At 38.3% G+C, this 13,129-nt stretch overlaps 1 protein-coding gene across 1 annotated transcript; it reads right to left on the reverse strand.

Moving 5' to 3' along the window:
- Positions 1-11,672: 11,672 nt before the first annotated feature.
- On the reverse strand, positions 11,673-12,202 carry LOC147617154 (uncharacterized). Its single transcript, XM_086776359.1, has 2 exons — positions 11,992-12,202; positions 11,673-11,897 (listed from the first exon to the last, which is right to left on the reverse strand). The coding sequence occupies exons 1-2, from the start codon at positions 12,155-12,157 to the stop codon at positions 11,674-11,676; spliced, it is 390 nt and encodes a 129-aa protein (XP_086632485.1). The 5' UTR covers positions 12,158-12,202; the 3' UTR covers position 11,673.
- Positions 12,203-13,129: the final 927 nt, after the last annotated feature.

Here is a 13,129-nt window from a genome sequence, read left to right on the forward strand (position 1 = left end):
CTCTTGCTTTGTGTTTTCCTTGTGGATTTCAAGGTTCAACATAGAGGGGGGCTTTGTTGGTGGTCAGTGGGCTATTTTTACAGCCTGGATTGCAGCCGAAGGTATGTTTCTTGCTTGTTGTGCAACCCAACAAGTGGCTCTTTCTGTTCATCTTCTTCCCCATCTTCCCTCCCCTCCCGGTGTTTATTTTTTGGAGGATTTTTGGGACTGTTTTGCTATTGTCCAGCCAATTTCTACTACAGAGAAGGCAAGGTTCCCTCCTAGTGGACATGATCACACACTTGCTACAGTGCAAAAGACAAGATGGTGTTACTGCTACTTTTGTGGAAAGCAAGGTCATTTGGCCAAGGATTTCAAGAACAAAGGTCAAGCCTAGGCCTAGATTAAGTTTTCAAAGAAGGGAAATGATCATATACAAGATGATGAATCTGATAATTCTAGTGCTGCCAAGGTTGCAAAAGCCAGGGAGGACCCGAATGGTTAGCTTCTATGTTTATACAAATGATTTCTCCCCATGGGAGAGGGAGATGAAATTAAGTAGAAAGCCACTGGAATAGTGGAAGTGGAGGCTATGGACTGAGAAACAATCATCTGTGGGTGGCTGATTTGCAATAAGGAAAGATATGGAAAAACCCACTTTTGGGTTTTGAGTGGTTTTAAAAAATGGTTTTCCATCTTTGGTTACATTGTGGGTAAAAGATTTATGGATTGTGGTTATCCAATAGGTAAAAACAAGCTTTCTTTTGAACCTTTGAATTCCCTTGTAGATGGTAAGTGAAAAATTACCTTCCCTTGAATTCCAAATGTTACTTATCTTCTGGTTCTTCATCAACTTCAAGCTTTGCATTTAATCTTATCTCTGATATCACTCTTGGAGAAAAATGACCCAATAATAAATTGCAAAGCAATAATCAACAAAAAAAAAACATAGAATAAAATTTGCACATAACATAAGATTGGGTCCAATTTGCTCCCAAAGAGTGAGCCCACGCTTCCTTTTGGTGTATTCTAATCATATTGCTTGAAATAACTTGTGGGGCTCAAAACATGTCCACTTTTACAAATATATCGACTTCTATAAAAATAGTTTTCTTTATTGGATGTGTAACCCAAACTACTCATGATAGGTGTAAAACTTAAACCTTATAAATGTGTACATCTCTTGTAAAATCAAATATGCCTAAGGGAGCTTTCACATGTCCCAATAAATATATACATTGACAATAAATATGGACTCTGCCTAAAATGGAATAAATGGCACGTCACAAAATCGAATAGTATTCTACTACACCCAAAATGGAGTGTCTCAAAATCTTCCTGACCACCCCCAACTCAAACCCAAGAATCTGCACTTATATCAACTATGCCAATTAATTAATAAATTGATTGATTAAAATATAAATAACCATACGAAACTCATAAAGACGATGCAACCCATACTCTCACGCATGTACGCAATCACTCGTGTATACGTAAAGTAAGTGTTAGTATACACTCAATGCCTACCTCTCAGCATGTATCTCGCTTTGATGTATAATGCACATTTGTTAGGCCCCCATTATGAGGAGTAGCTATGGTGCATATGTCTTTAGTGGGAGCCTCGACTTAGATGCCAATGGGGTCATTATTGTGACCATTGATGATGGTTAGGAGATGATAAGGGGTACGAGTGTTAGCTGGGGTCTGAGGCATCGCCCGACTGGGGGGTCCTAGAGGGGCTACCAGCCCCCTAGCTGGGGTCGGGGGTGGGAGGTATGAGGAATATGTCTTTAGTGGGAGCCTTGGCTTAGATGCCAATGGGGTCATTATTGTGACCATTGATGATGGTTAGGAGATGGTAAGGGGTACGAGTGTTAGCTGGGGTCTGAGGCATCGCCCCGACTGGGGGGTCCTAGGGGGGCTACCAGCCCCCCTAGCTGGGGTTCGGGGGTGGGAGGTATGAGGAATATTCCCTCGGATACCAGGTCCATTATTAGTGAGCGTTGGTCGGTGGGCCGCGTTCTTGATACGCGGGCGGTGATCATGTCTATGCAGTGTAACCGCCCTCGTTGTATACGCATCTACCACACCGCTTACAATACTATATATGGACACGATTGCCATGAGCTAAGGTATCCAGTACATAGTCCATCCAGAGTTTGTCTAGATTGCCATCTAAGCTCTATTTGAGAGCGCACGGGTGGACAACATCATCACTTGTACCTCTTCAGTATAATCAGAATTTTAAATTCTCTCCATTGTGTATCTATTGCATTGTCTATTGTGGTTTGTCTTGCTATCTCTTTCTGATGTGCCATATTCTTATAGTAAGCTACGATCGTTCAGATTCTCAATCTAAACCTATCTACAAGAATTCTTAAATAGAGGGAAACATGGGAATATAAAATTTCATAAAGTAACTCCTCATAACAGGTTGTATAAGGAGTAAACTCATAGTGATCACATCCATGAGAGTAAAATTCATAAGATTCTTCTGAGCCCTATTATACTTCTCTAACCTTCTAAATTTGTGAATATCTTAAGACGTATCCTTGATAGACCAGAGGTTATGCTCATGTATCACTTAGAGAATGGACCATTCTGTACCATTATCCTTTTATGACACATCATGCTCTTATTCTTCATCTTCAAAATCCATCTCTGTGTAGGATATGGTATAGGGGCTGCCTCCATCAGAATGTGAGGAAGCCCATGGGGGACGAAATTGCACCCAATGCTTGTCTCTTGCATTTTTTCTTATGTGTCCAAGCTTATGTCTATGTCTTAGAGTGCTCAATCGGATTCAATTCTTGTTGGTGCACAAATTCTGCATGGCATTTGGCCTGCTAAGGTTGTGGGGCTGTATTATTCACACTATTTTTGGAGTTATAATGCCCGATGAACTCAAACTTAATCTTTACTCTATTATTCACACTATTTTTGGAGCTACAACCACATGACAAAAACCTGTAGCTCCTCTCGTGACATAAGTGTAAGGGTGGGGCAGACTATGCACGGGTGGGGCAGCCTCGTCGCTATATCACACGGTGTCTTTAAGAGGCGCCTCAAGTGGGATCGACGGCTGAGATGAGCGCGCGGATCTCAGCCGTCGGATCACATGCGCGCAAAAGTAAACAAGGACAAGCGAAGCTAAACTGGGAATCGATCTCAGTCGTCGGATCACATGCGTGCAAAAGTAAACTAGGACAAGCGAAGCTAAACTGGGAATCGAGGATCGTACGTCTGAGATGAGCGCGCGAAACGTGGCCGTCGGATAACACCGCTAAAACCTAGCTGGTGAGGGATTTGACGGACGTACGATTTGGAGACGTGGGATTTGGCGGTGCTCCCGTCTGAGGGATTTGGCAGAACGACGGACTGGCTCGCCTCCACCCGTTCCTGCCCACGCGGAACGACGACGTTGGACCCCCGGCGGAACATCCACTGGGTTTGAGTTGTAGTGTATAGAGGTATGTGAAAATTAATTTTGGCTTTCAATATTGTGTCCTTTATATAGCATGATATATGGCATTTTTTGGATTGGATCAATTGAGACATATGTAGATAAACATTGTAGGTGCCAAAACAACCAAACGCAATTGGGTTCAGAGATTTTTGAATCTTAATCATTTTTCAAGATTTTCTTCTTAAGAAATCTATTGGTTGCATGTAGTGGTCAAGTAATAAGGTTTGAGCGTCTTTCCAAGGTAAAGTAGGAAAAAAAGTAAACTAGGACACGCTTCCACCTTGTCATATGTTCCTCCTTCCACCATCCCTTTTGATCCCTTTTACTCAAAGAAGCTTGCTATTGACTAAACATTGAAGGTGATTTGCTCTCTCTCTCTCTCTCTCTCTCTCTCTCTCTCCCTTGTCTCTAAATCACACAGTCTATTTGATATGTGGTAGGAAAATCAAAAAACAAGGTCTGCGCAGTAAACTAGGAAAAGTAGGGAAAGTAGGACTGTGTAGTAAACTAGGACTGTGAGCAAACTACGACGGTCAAAGGGATAGATGAATAGCATTATATTAAGAAAATTTTTTTCCTTTTTGAAACATGATAACTTTCTAAATATGTCCATGTGTGTGTAGGATGAGCTTGTGGATTGAAGATCCTGGGATTGAAGATGGCCCAAGTGAGCAAACTACGATCGAAGAATACTTGGTGCCTGATACAAGTAGCCAAGAATCTAGTTGGAGTCAAGAAGAGGATGGTTTCTTTGCACAAAGGGTTGAAAGCAAAGAAATTGAAGAAAGTGCCAAAGAGTCACTTAATCCACTGCTTTATCTATCGCCTATATATTTCTCCTTTGATAGGAGAAGTTATGATGTGATGGTCAGTGTTATTCAAGGGAATTTGTCGATGACCATTGAGAGTCTTAAGACTTTCGATTCTAGAGGAATACTTGATCTGAAGAAATGGAGGCGAATGAAGGAAAACCTTTGCTTGGATCAAAATCAAGATGGCTCCCTTGTGCTTTGCTTAAAGTCATTTCCAAATTTAAGGATATCATGCATAGAGGAATGGGAAAATATTGTCATAACATGTCATAATATATTGGAGTGTGGAGATCATAGAGGAATAAAGGAAACCCTTGAAACCATTAAAGAAACATGGTGTGTTGACATTCATCAACATGGAATCCCTATTTCTTATGTAAAGGACTTCATTAATTCTTGTGCTTGCAGAAACATGGTAAAAGGAGTTGATGGATATTCTATTCCACGTTGGCTTCAAAAGAACCCAAAAAGAGAACCCACGACCATTTTGAATATTGATAGCTCTAATGTGGAGAGGCATTTGATAGAGATAATGATAGAGCACAAAGTGAGGCTTGTGAAAGTTCGCTCAACAAAAAACCAAGGGCCATCAAAGAGGGTTGTTGATTACTTTTGCCATAGAGGTGGAGAACCTAGTCAAAAGGGGACACTAAGGAGATTGAGGACCTCAAAGAAGTGTCACTGTCCATTTAAGGTACAAGTGGAGTATTTGAATACAAAAGACAAAGCAATTATTTCATTATATGCTTCTCATAAGGGACATGTTCCTGGCACTCGAAATGATCTATATCATTTGCCAGTCCATCCTATTGTCATTGAGCGTTGTATAGAGGATTTGTTTGACATTGGTAGCTCTCGCCATGTCGCAAGGATGTCACTCTCAAAAGAGAGATTGCATATGGAGAAATCTTCAGACCTAGATCGCACGATCTTTAGGTTTTTCATGATTCCAAAAGAGGTCTCCATGTTGTCATACCAAGTACACAATCAAGGTAGCATTCTAATACTCATTGACATTCTTGGTTTCTTTTCTATGTGAATAGATATTCTTGACATTCATGTTATTGCAGACAAAGCTACAGAAGATGATTGGGCATTGATGTACATGGAATGCTTGAAACTAAAGACACAAAACAAGGTAAGTTTGGTGGTTTTTCTTGACATCATTGGAGTTCCTTTATTTCTTACCATACATTCTTAATTGCATGTTTTGTGGATATAGGTGCTATATTGTCAGCCCTACAATCCTCAAGCAAAGGAAGACAAAGACAAACCATTCATTCTTATTATTCAAGATACGTGGATGTTACAAATGGCACTTTGATTCTCCTTGCATAACTCATGGGCTATTGATAGTACTTTCAAGACAAATAAATTTGGCCTACCATTATATGCAGCTATACTACCAAACCATTATATGCAGCTATACTACCAAACCAACTTGGAGTTGGCATTCCAGTGTGGTGTATGATGTGCACTAATGACCCAGGCTCTCATCAAGAGAGCATTGCCTTGGAGATTACTATGAAAATGGTTTTTTCAAGAATGGGAGATATTCGTCCTACAGCTCTAGTCATTGACAAGTGTCCACAAGAACTACAGCCATTGCTTAAGGTGGTTGACGAAGATCCCCATTGTTGGGTTCAACAAGAGCAAGAAACTCGCCAACAAGTTGCATGCCATGTCATCCTATGTTGGTTCCATGCTAAGAAAGCTTGGGTTGAGAATTTGTTACCACAAGTAAGAGATTGCAATATTTCAAGGCTATGGACTGTGGGTATACACTAAACTAGGACTGGATAGTAAACTAGGACTGTGCATTAACTAGGACTGGATAGTAAACTAGGACTGTGCATTAACTAGGACTGTGCAGTAACCTAGGACAGCGTAATTGAGAGTAGCTTAGGATATTTGATTTAATATGAGTTTTGGGTTATAATTTAACCTCTAACAAAAATGTGAAAAATGTAGGTTCCCAAAGAACTACAAGATGAGATCTACACATCAATGTCAAATCTCATGCACTCGGTTACAGAAATGGAATTTGAACAGAAGTATCAACATTTCTTACAATGTCAAATCTCATGCACTCGGTTTACAGAAATGGAATTTGAACAGAAGTATCAACATTTCTTACAATGTTACAATGCACATGACAATATCATTCGATATGTAACAAATGGTTGGTGTGGGTCTACTTGTGTATGGCGAAGGCGATGGCCAAAATTTGGCCGATTGTTCTCTTATGGGAATGTTGATACTACTAACTTGGTGGAGCGCCTATGGCAGTACATAAAATACACTCTCTTGGATGCACAAATCAACCGGTCCATGCTTGAACTTATACATGCTCTTGTGGGCGATTCCAAGACTGGCAGGCGCATGGGTGGAACTATGCTTGAGTTCTTCAAGCAAAAGCAAGAAATAGGTAATATCACTAGTTCTTTTAACATTTTTGTTGTATTCATTTAAAGTATCTTAAATCCTCTTCTTGACATTTGTACTTCTTGATCTAGCCGATTCTGGGCGCTTTAGTATTCGTGGATCATCAAAGATGCACACTTCAAGGTTCAAGGTTGTATGCAGGGGAGAGAATATTACAACGATTTGAAAGTGACCCCTCATCGTTGAAAGTTATCAATGAAATGGCCTTGTCGTTCAAGATTCAAAGCACCTCTTCTTCAAGCCAATGGTATCATGTGAGTATGCAATCTAATTATTGTGATTGCCCCGATTGGACAAGTGACTGCAAGCACTTATATGGCATAAGATTGATAATGAGGCATCACTTTCCTGAGTTATACAACTTTCTTCCCATTATTGACAATGCACGCACCTTGGGAATGGTTTCTATGGATCATGAGATTTGTGAGACTTCTGCAAGCCCTTGTAATCAGATGGACATGAAAGAGGCCAACACAAGTGAAGACATTCATCTCTGCATTGAGGAATTTAGAAGAATTTTAAGTCAAATAGAGGAAGAATTGGACACAAAGGACTCTACAGAAAAAGAATTATGCTTGACACAGCTACAAACCTCAAAGGATTACCTTACAAATCTTATCAAGCCAAAGGAGATTGACATGCCTACAAGAGGGAGTGTTCGTCAAATTCAAGCACATGTGACGACAACTAGGCTTGGCCATGGAAGGCCAAGAGAGCCTTTCAATACCATTCCAACTTCATTTCAGGAAGCTGAATTGTGTCCCCCCAACAAACGAGCTCATGTAACCGGTGTATTGAGAAGAAAACATCAACGTGGTAGACATCGTATTCACTTTGATAAAAGACCACGTATTTGGTGCCCACATTGCTGCACAAAAACATTGATGGTAGACCCCCTTTCTACCCTCTCTTGTCACACTTGCCATGGTTTATTGCCCTTAACTGAAAGACATGCTCCCATCGGTGTTGAAGGCATCCTCATAAACAAGGATGTGCTATTATGCGATGGATTACAAAGCTTGCAATGTAAGATCATGTCTTGTTTGTATGGTGATTGTAAGGATGAGGAGAGACACTTTTCTTTGACTCTTCCAAGTGGACAAGTCCTCGAAAAGATATACGCATCGCGCGTTAAACTTATGCTATTGTAAACTTGATATATATCATGTGGAATGGAATGGTTGAAATATTTTGGTGAAAGCTATATGAGGATGGTGGCAAGTACTGTGTTATTTTTCAGTATTTGTGTGGCATTGGATGTATGTATGATCTCTCTCATTGGTAAGCCTTTCCACATAAACTAGGACTGTGCAGTAAACTAGGACTGTGCAAAAACTAGGACAAGCCAAAGTAAAAATGTTGTGAAATGGTGGCAAGTACTGTCTTATTTTTTAGTATTTGTGTGGCATTGGATGTATGTATGATCTCTCTCATTGGTAAGCCTTTCCACATAAACTAGGACTGTGCAAAAACTAGGACAAGCCAAAGTACAAATGGAAGTATAAGCTTGCAATGTAAGATCATGTCTTTTTTATATGGTGATTGTAAGGATGAGGAGAGACGCTTTTCTTAAGGTACTGTACACTTGATATCAATCATGTGAAATAGAGTGGTTGAAATGCTTTGGTGATATATATATGAGGAAACTAATGTTGTGAAATGGTGGCAAGTACTATCTTATTTTTCAGTATTTATGTGGCATTGGATGTATGTATGATCTCTCTCATTGGTAAGTGTGTATGATCTCTCATCGGTAAGCGTTTGGATGTGTGTATGATCTGTCCTTGGTAATATGAGTAAACTATTGACTTTACCTATGTACTAGAGGTAGAAACAAGAACACATAAGACAAATTTAGGAATTTTGGGAATTATTCGAGTCCCATTTCTTATAGGATTGGTTGGAAACTCGGTATTTTTGTGTAGTTTGAGCTAACATCTATTTGTTGGTGCACTCTTTGTGCCAATAGATTATATCTTGACACAACTATTTGGCGTATTTGTTTGTAGTTGTATAGATACATACGTGACACTAAACTTAATTGAGATTATACAACACCTTTCATATGAAGAAGATAATGTTAAATACTATCTCCACTTTGAGACATTAAACATGGGGTTTATTTAATTTGCCAAAAGAATTCTAAATATCATTATAAAAAGGAACCTTAGAAAGGAGAGATCTCTAAAGGGTGTGGTGTTAGAAACAACAAAACAAAAAGTAAATCTCAATGACAGTAACAATATGCTAAGTTTACGATTGATCCACAGATAAAAACCCATCTTAGACACTATATCAAGATTATAAATCATGATATATATGCTCAAATTTGAGGGACATTGAAGTAAAAACATGGGATGATAATGCCAAAGAACACTTGTTACATTCAATGAGATTGTTACATTCAAGTTTACAATTTATCCGAAGACAAAAACCCTTCGTCAAGATAATAATTGAGTACAAATTGTATCTCAAACATAGCGTTTTCTCATGTATTGCTCCAATACATACAAAGTTTCTCTATCATAAGCTGCTTCATTTACTAAAGTGTTGCAAGTATACTCCCGTTTGTTCTTTGCATAAATCCAACCAAGTAACCATGCGCTGATTGTTGTCTCCAAAAAACTTTGAAGCTCCTCTATATTTTGATTCCACATCTTTGGAAAAATCAAGTAGGTTCCGGGCATATTCCACATTACATTGTAGAGGGTATCATCAAAAATTAGTGTGTTATTTCCATCCAGGTCATGAAAAATTCTCCATGCTACATCTAAGTTTTTGTGGTATACAAATCGATATCCAATAAGAAGATCCGTCTTTTGACATGCTGCATGCCCTGCTACGACCTTAAACTTTTGATGGTGCCGAGGAAAGCACAACTCAAGAATGCATCGAGTCCTTTGTAGTCTATTAGTACTCCAGATCCATACCTCAAACCATTGCATACAAAAATCAAGGAAAGTGAATGCATCTTTGCGAATCAAATGCCAAACACTTGTATTCTCTTCCACAAGATGCATATGTTTGGCCCAGTCTGGACATACATCACCATGTTGCATCTCAATGGTCTTAAGTAAAACACCATTGAGTTCAAGTATCAATACTCTTCTTTGTTTCCTTATTGTATCTGGGGGTGGTGGAACTCTTTTGCCTCTAGGTACATAAGTCACCAATGATTGGTGCCACCTCAATAGTAAGTTTTCTGTACACTTGAAATCAAAGCTATATGCTTCAACATATCCTGTTGAAAACAAAATGTTTGGTTAATGTACATTCAAAATTTTGAATAAATATATTATGTGCCAACAACATAAATTCATCCATGATATGGATGGTCTTAAACCTTCATAGACAAATGCTCCAATACCTCATTAGTTCAACCAAAAAAATAAAAGAGCGAGTATATTGTCAATGCTAAATTTCATCAAATTTATTGAATATGATGTATAAAAGATTTTCACTATTGAGATAATTGAGTCTATCCAAATTAAATTATTATGATATTCATAGCCTTACACCTTGACAAGGCAATATATTCAATAAAAAACAAACACATCTTTATTGCAATCGAATTGCAAATATTGACAAAAGAGATAATCAAATGACAGTCAGTTTGAAGGCATTTGATTTCTTAATACAATAGTGTAAAGATTTGGCTCGTACAATCCAAAAATTAAACCCATCTAAGCACATTGTTTTGGCCAAAGCCTAAGTCTATCTTATGGGCTTTTAGGTACAAAATGGCTCCAAACATTCTGCACCCAACAAGTCTTGATATTTGTGCAGATCCCATACTTCAAACTGCACGTTTAGACCTCAGAAATGGTTTCCTTCGACCTGCAGCAACAACTAGTTTGGGTTAGGTTGGAATCTGATTATACTGTCACTCAATGTTTAATGAAACCAGACATTATCCTACCCATAAGCTCAAGTAAGCCTTTTGTAGCCTTGATATGTATGCTTTTGCTGCAACTCCACTTATGAGATGACCACGATCATATCCCAAGCGAGTAGCATAAGCAATAGCATGTTGATCACTCAAAATCCTTCTTTTGTAACACACTTTTAACAAGCTTAGTTGGTCTTTGGATAGTAATGGTACTCCAGCTTTGGATGCCAACATTGCTAGATCCTTGCTTATAGATTCTACTTCTCTTTTTTCCCCTCTTGATTGGACATACTTTAGCTTATCACCATATAATGGTAAGTGTGAAGATGTAGAAGATGAGTTTTCCACTTCTTCTCGCAAAAATAGGGAGGTGAATTGGAGCCATTCTTCCAATACATCTTGAAAATCGATAAATAAATTATGGCCATGTGATAGGAGATTGACCTAGCCGATTAAGCAAAATAATAGACCTAATGTCATTTGTATTATTTAGATTTAAAAGGTAGGGTAGAAGGTCATTGCACAGTACGTAGTCATGCCCTCCTTGAAAACTTTCAGTTATTGCAAATATCTTGGAACTGATTCCAAACCTTGAGTAAAGGTTTAAACATAGCCTCAACAGTAGGCTTATCTGGCCTATACACTTTTCGAAGATTATGGATATAACATTCTTCTTGTCCCCACACCATAAAGAAATGATATTTCTTATGTGCATACTGTTCAAGAGTGTTTACATAGGCACAAACATTCTTGTGTAGCATGGTGGACCAAATACCAACATGAAAGTACTGGCAAATCTCATCCAAAAATTCAAAACACCCGGGGCGAATAACAACTGTGGTGCGACCAATATCAATTCGAAAACAATTTGTTTGTGGATGCCTCTTCTCTTCCTTGTTGAGTAAAACTCCATTAAGATCAAGTATAAGTGCATGTTTCTTTATGGTGATTGCACGAGGAATATTTTCTGCATACAATACAGAAGAATGATAACACTTTAATGTGTTTACATACTTAACAATATTAAAACAAGTGATCCTATATTATCAATGAGAGCTAATTACAACAAAACATCCACAAGTTTACTTTCGTTTCATGCTCCCATACTCATCTATGACGATGGCTCCTAGACTTGATTGCATTTCCCTATTGATTGGTGAAGATTGAAATACTAATCTATCTCCATCTCTCTCAAAAGAATATAAACTTCCTAGAGGCCTACTCTTTTGTGTATCGGAACGTAGCTCCTCAACACGTTGCTCTATTTCTTGCGTACTTAACTTGTGATTGTTAGAAGTAGCTATACCTGCAAAAACAACTCTCGCTGAGAAACATACTTTTTAACACACAAAATTGCTGAATAAATCATCTTAAATAACATCCTATTGAAAAAGATATACCTTTAGGTTTCTTGGCACCCTCTGCCACCACAGAGTCCTTGATTTCAACTATTCTCTCTTTATTCGTAGCATATGTAGCCTCATCAATTTCTTCAACACCCTCTGCCACAGAGTCCTTGATTTCAACTATTTTCCCTTTATTTGTAGCATATGTAGCCTCATCCATTTGTTCAACAATCTCTTCTTGTCTCTCCTTGGTTGCAGAAGTCTCTTGAAGCTCTTCATTAACTTTATCTTTATTCTCACTAACCTCAACATTAACTTGCAAATTAGGAATGTCCTTAGTCTCTTTAGTCCTATCACTTGAAGGCCTTGAAGATGTTTGCAAAGCTGAATCATCGATGTGATCTACCTCCACCATGTTGTCTTCATTATTTGTAGCATTTAAATCATGAGAGTTGATCTCTCTAGTAGGGCTTTCATGATGATGTTCTAGTTGAGCAATGTTATCTTCGTCTTTCCCTTCTTTGTATATATCTGTAAGATTAAAATAAAATGCTATTACTTTTAGGATTTAAATAATACACCAAGGCTAATACAATACTAGTCATTTTTATATCTACACATATACTTTGTATCCAAACTTAGATTACTAAACTTCGACTGATGTACCATAATGAATTAGGAACCATAACATAAGAGTCAAACTTGAGTTTGAGCCTCACTTACAAGGGCAACGTAAAGATCGCTCAACTTGAGATTGTGCCTTGTGTTGGAAGATATCCCCAAGGTTGGGGACATAAGTGGAGGTACGGTTGAAACTTAAGTTTGAGCCTCACCGCTACACTAGGATATGGAGTAAGTGTAATTTCTTAATAGTAAGTGTGCGTCATCATTTGTATTAGGCTCAAACTTAATTTTGAGCCTCACTGCTACACTAGGATATAGAGTAATTTCTTAATAGTAAGTGTGCATCATCATTTGTACTAGATGTTGGCATGAAATAAAGGATAAAAAGCCAATGTATTAATCAAAAGACAAATAATTATTTCAACAAATCCACACTTTGAACAAAACCTATGCTAATATTAGTTGTTGATAAGCTCCTTTCAATGATCACCATTCGTTGTACATTCATAATAAGCACTATCAATGCACTTTTCTACCTTTCTTTGGTTGAGAGCTTGATGGGCTATGA

This window comes from Cibotium barometz, chromosome 37, assembly GCF_041138505.1.
Source record: "Cibotium barometz isolate CiBa-2024 chromosome 37, ASM4113850v1, whole genome shotgun sequence".
Lineage (NCBI taxonomy): Eukaryota > Viridiplantae > Streptophyta > Polypodiopsida > Cyatheales > Cibotiaceae > Cibotium > Cibotium barometz.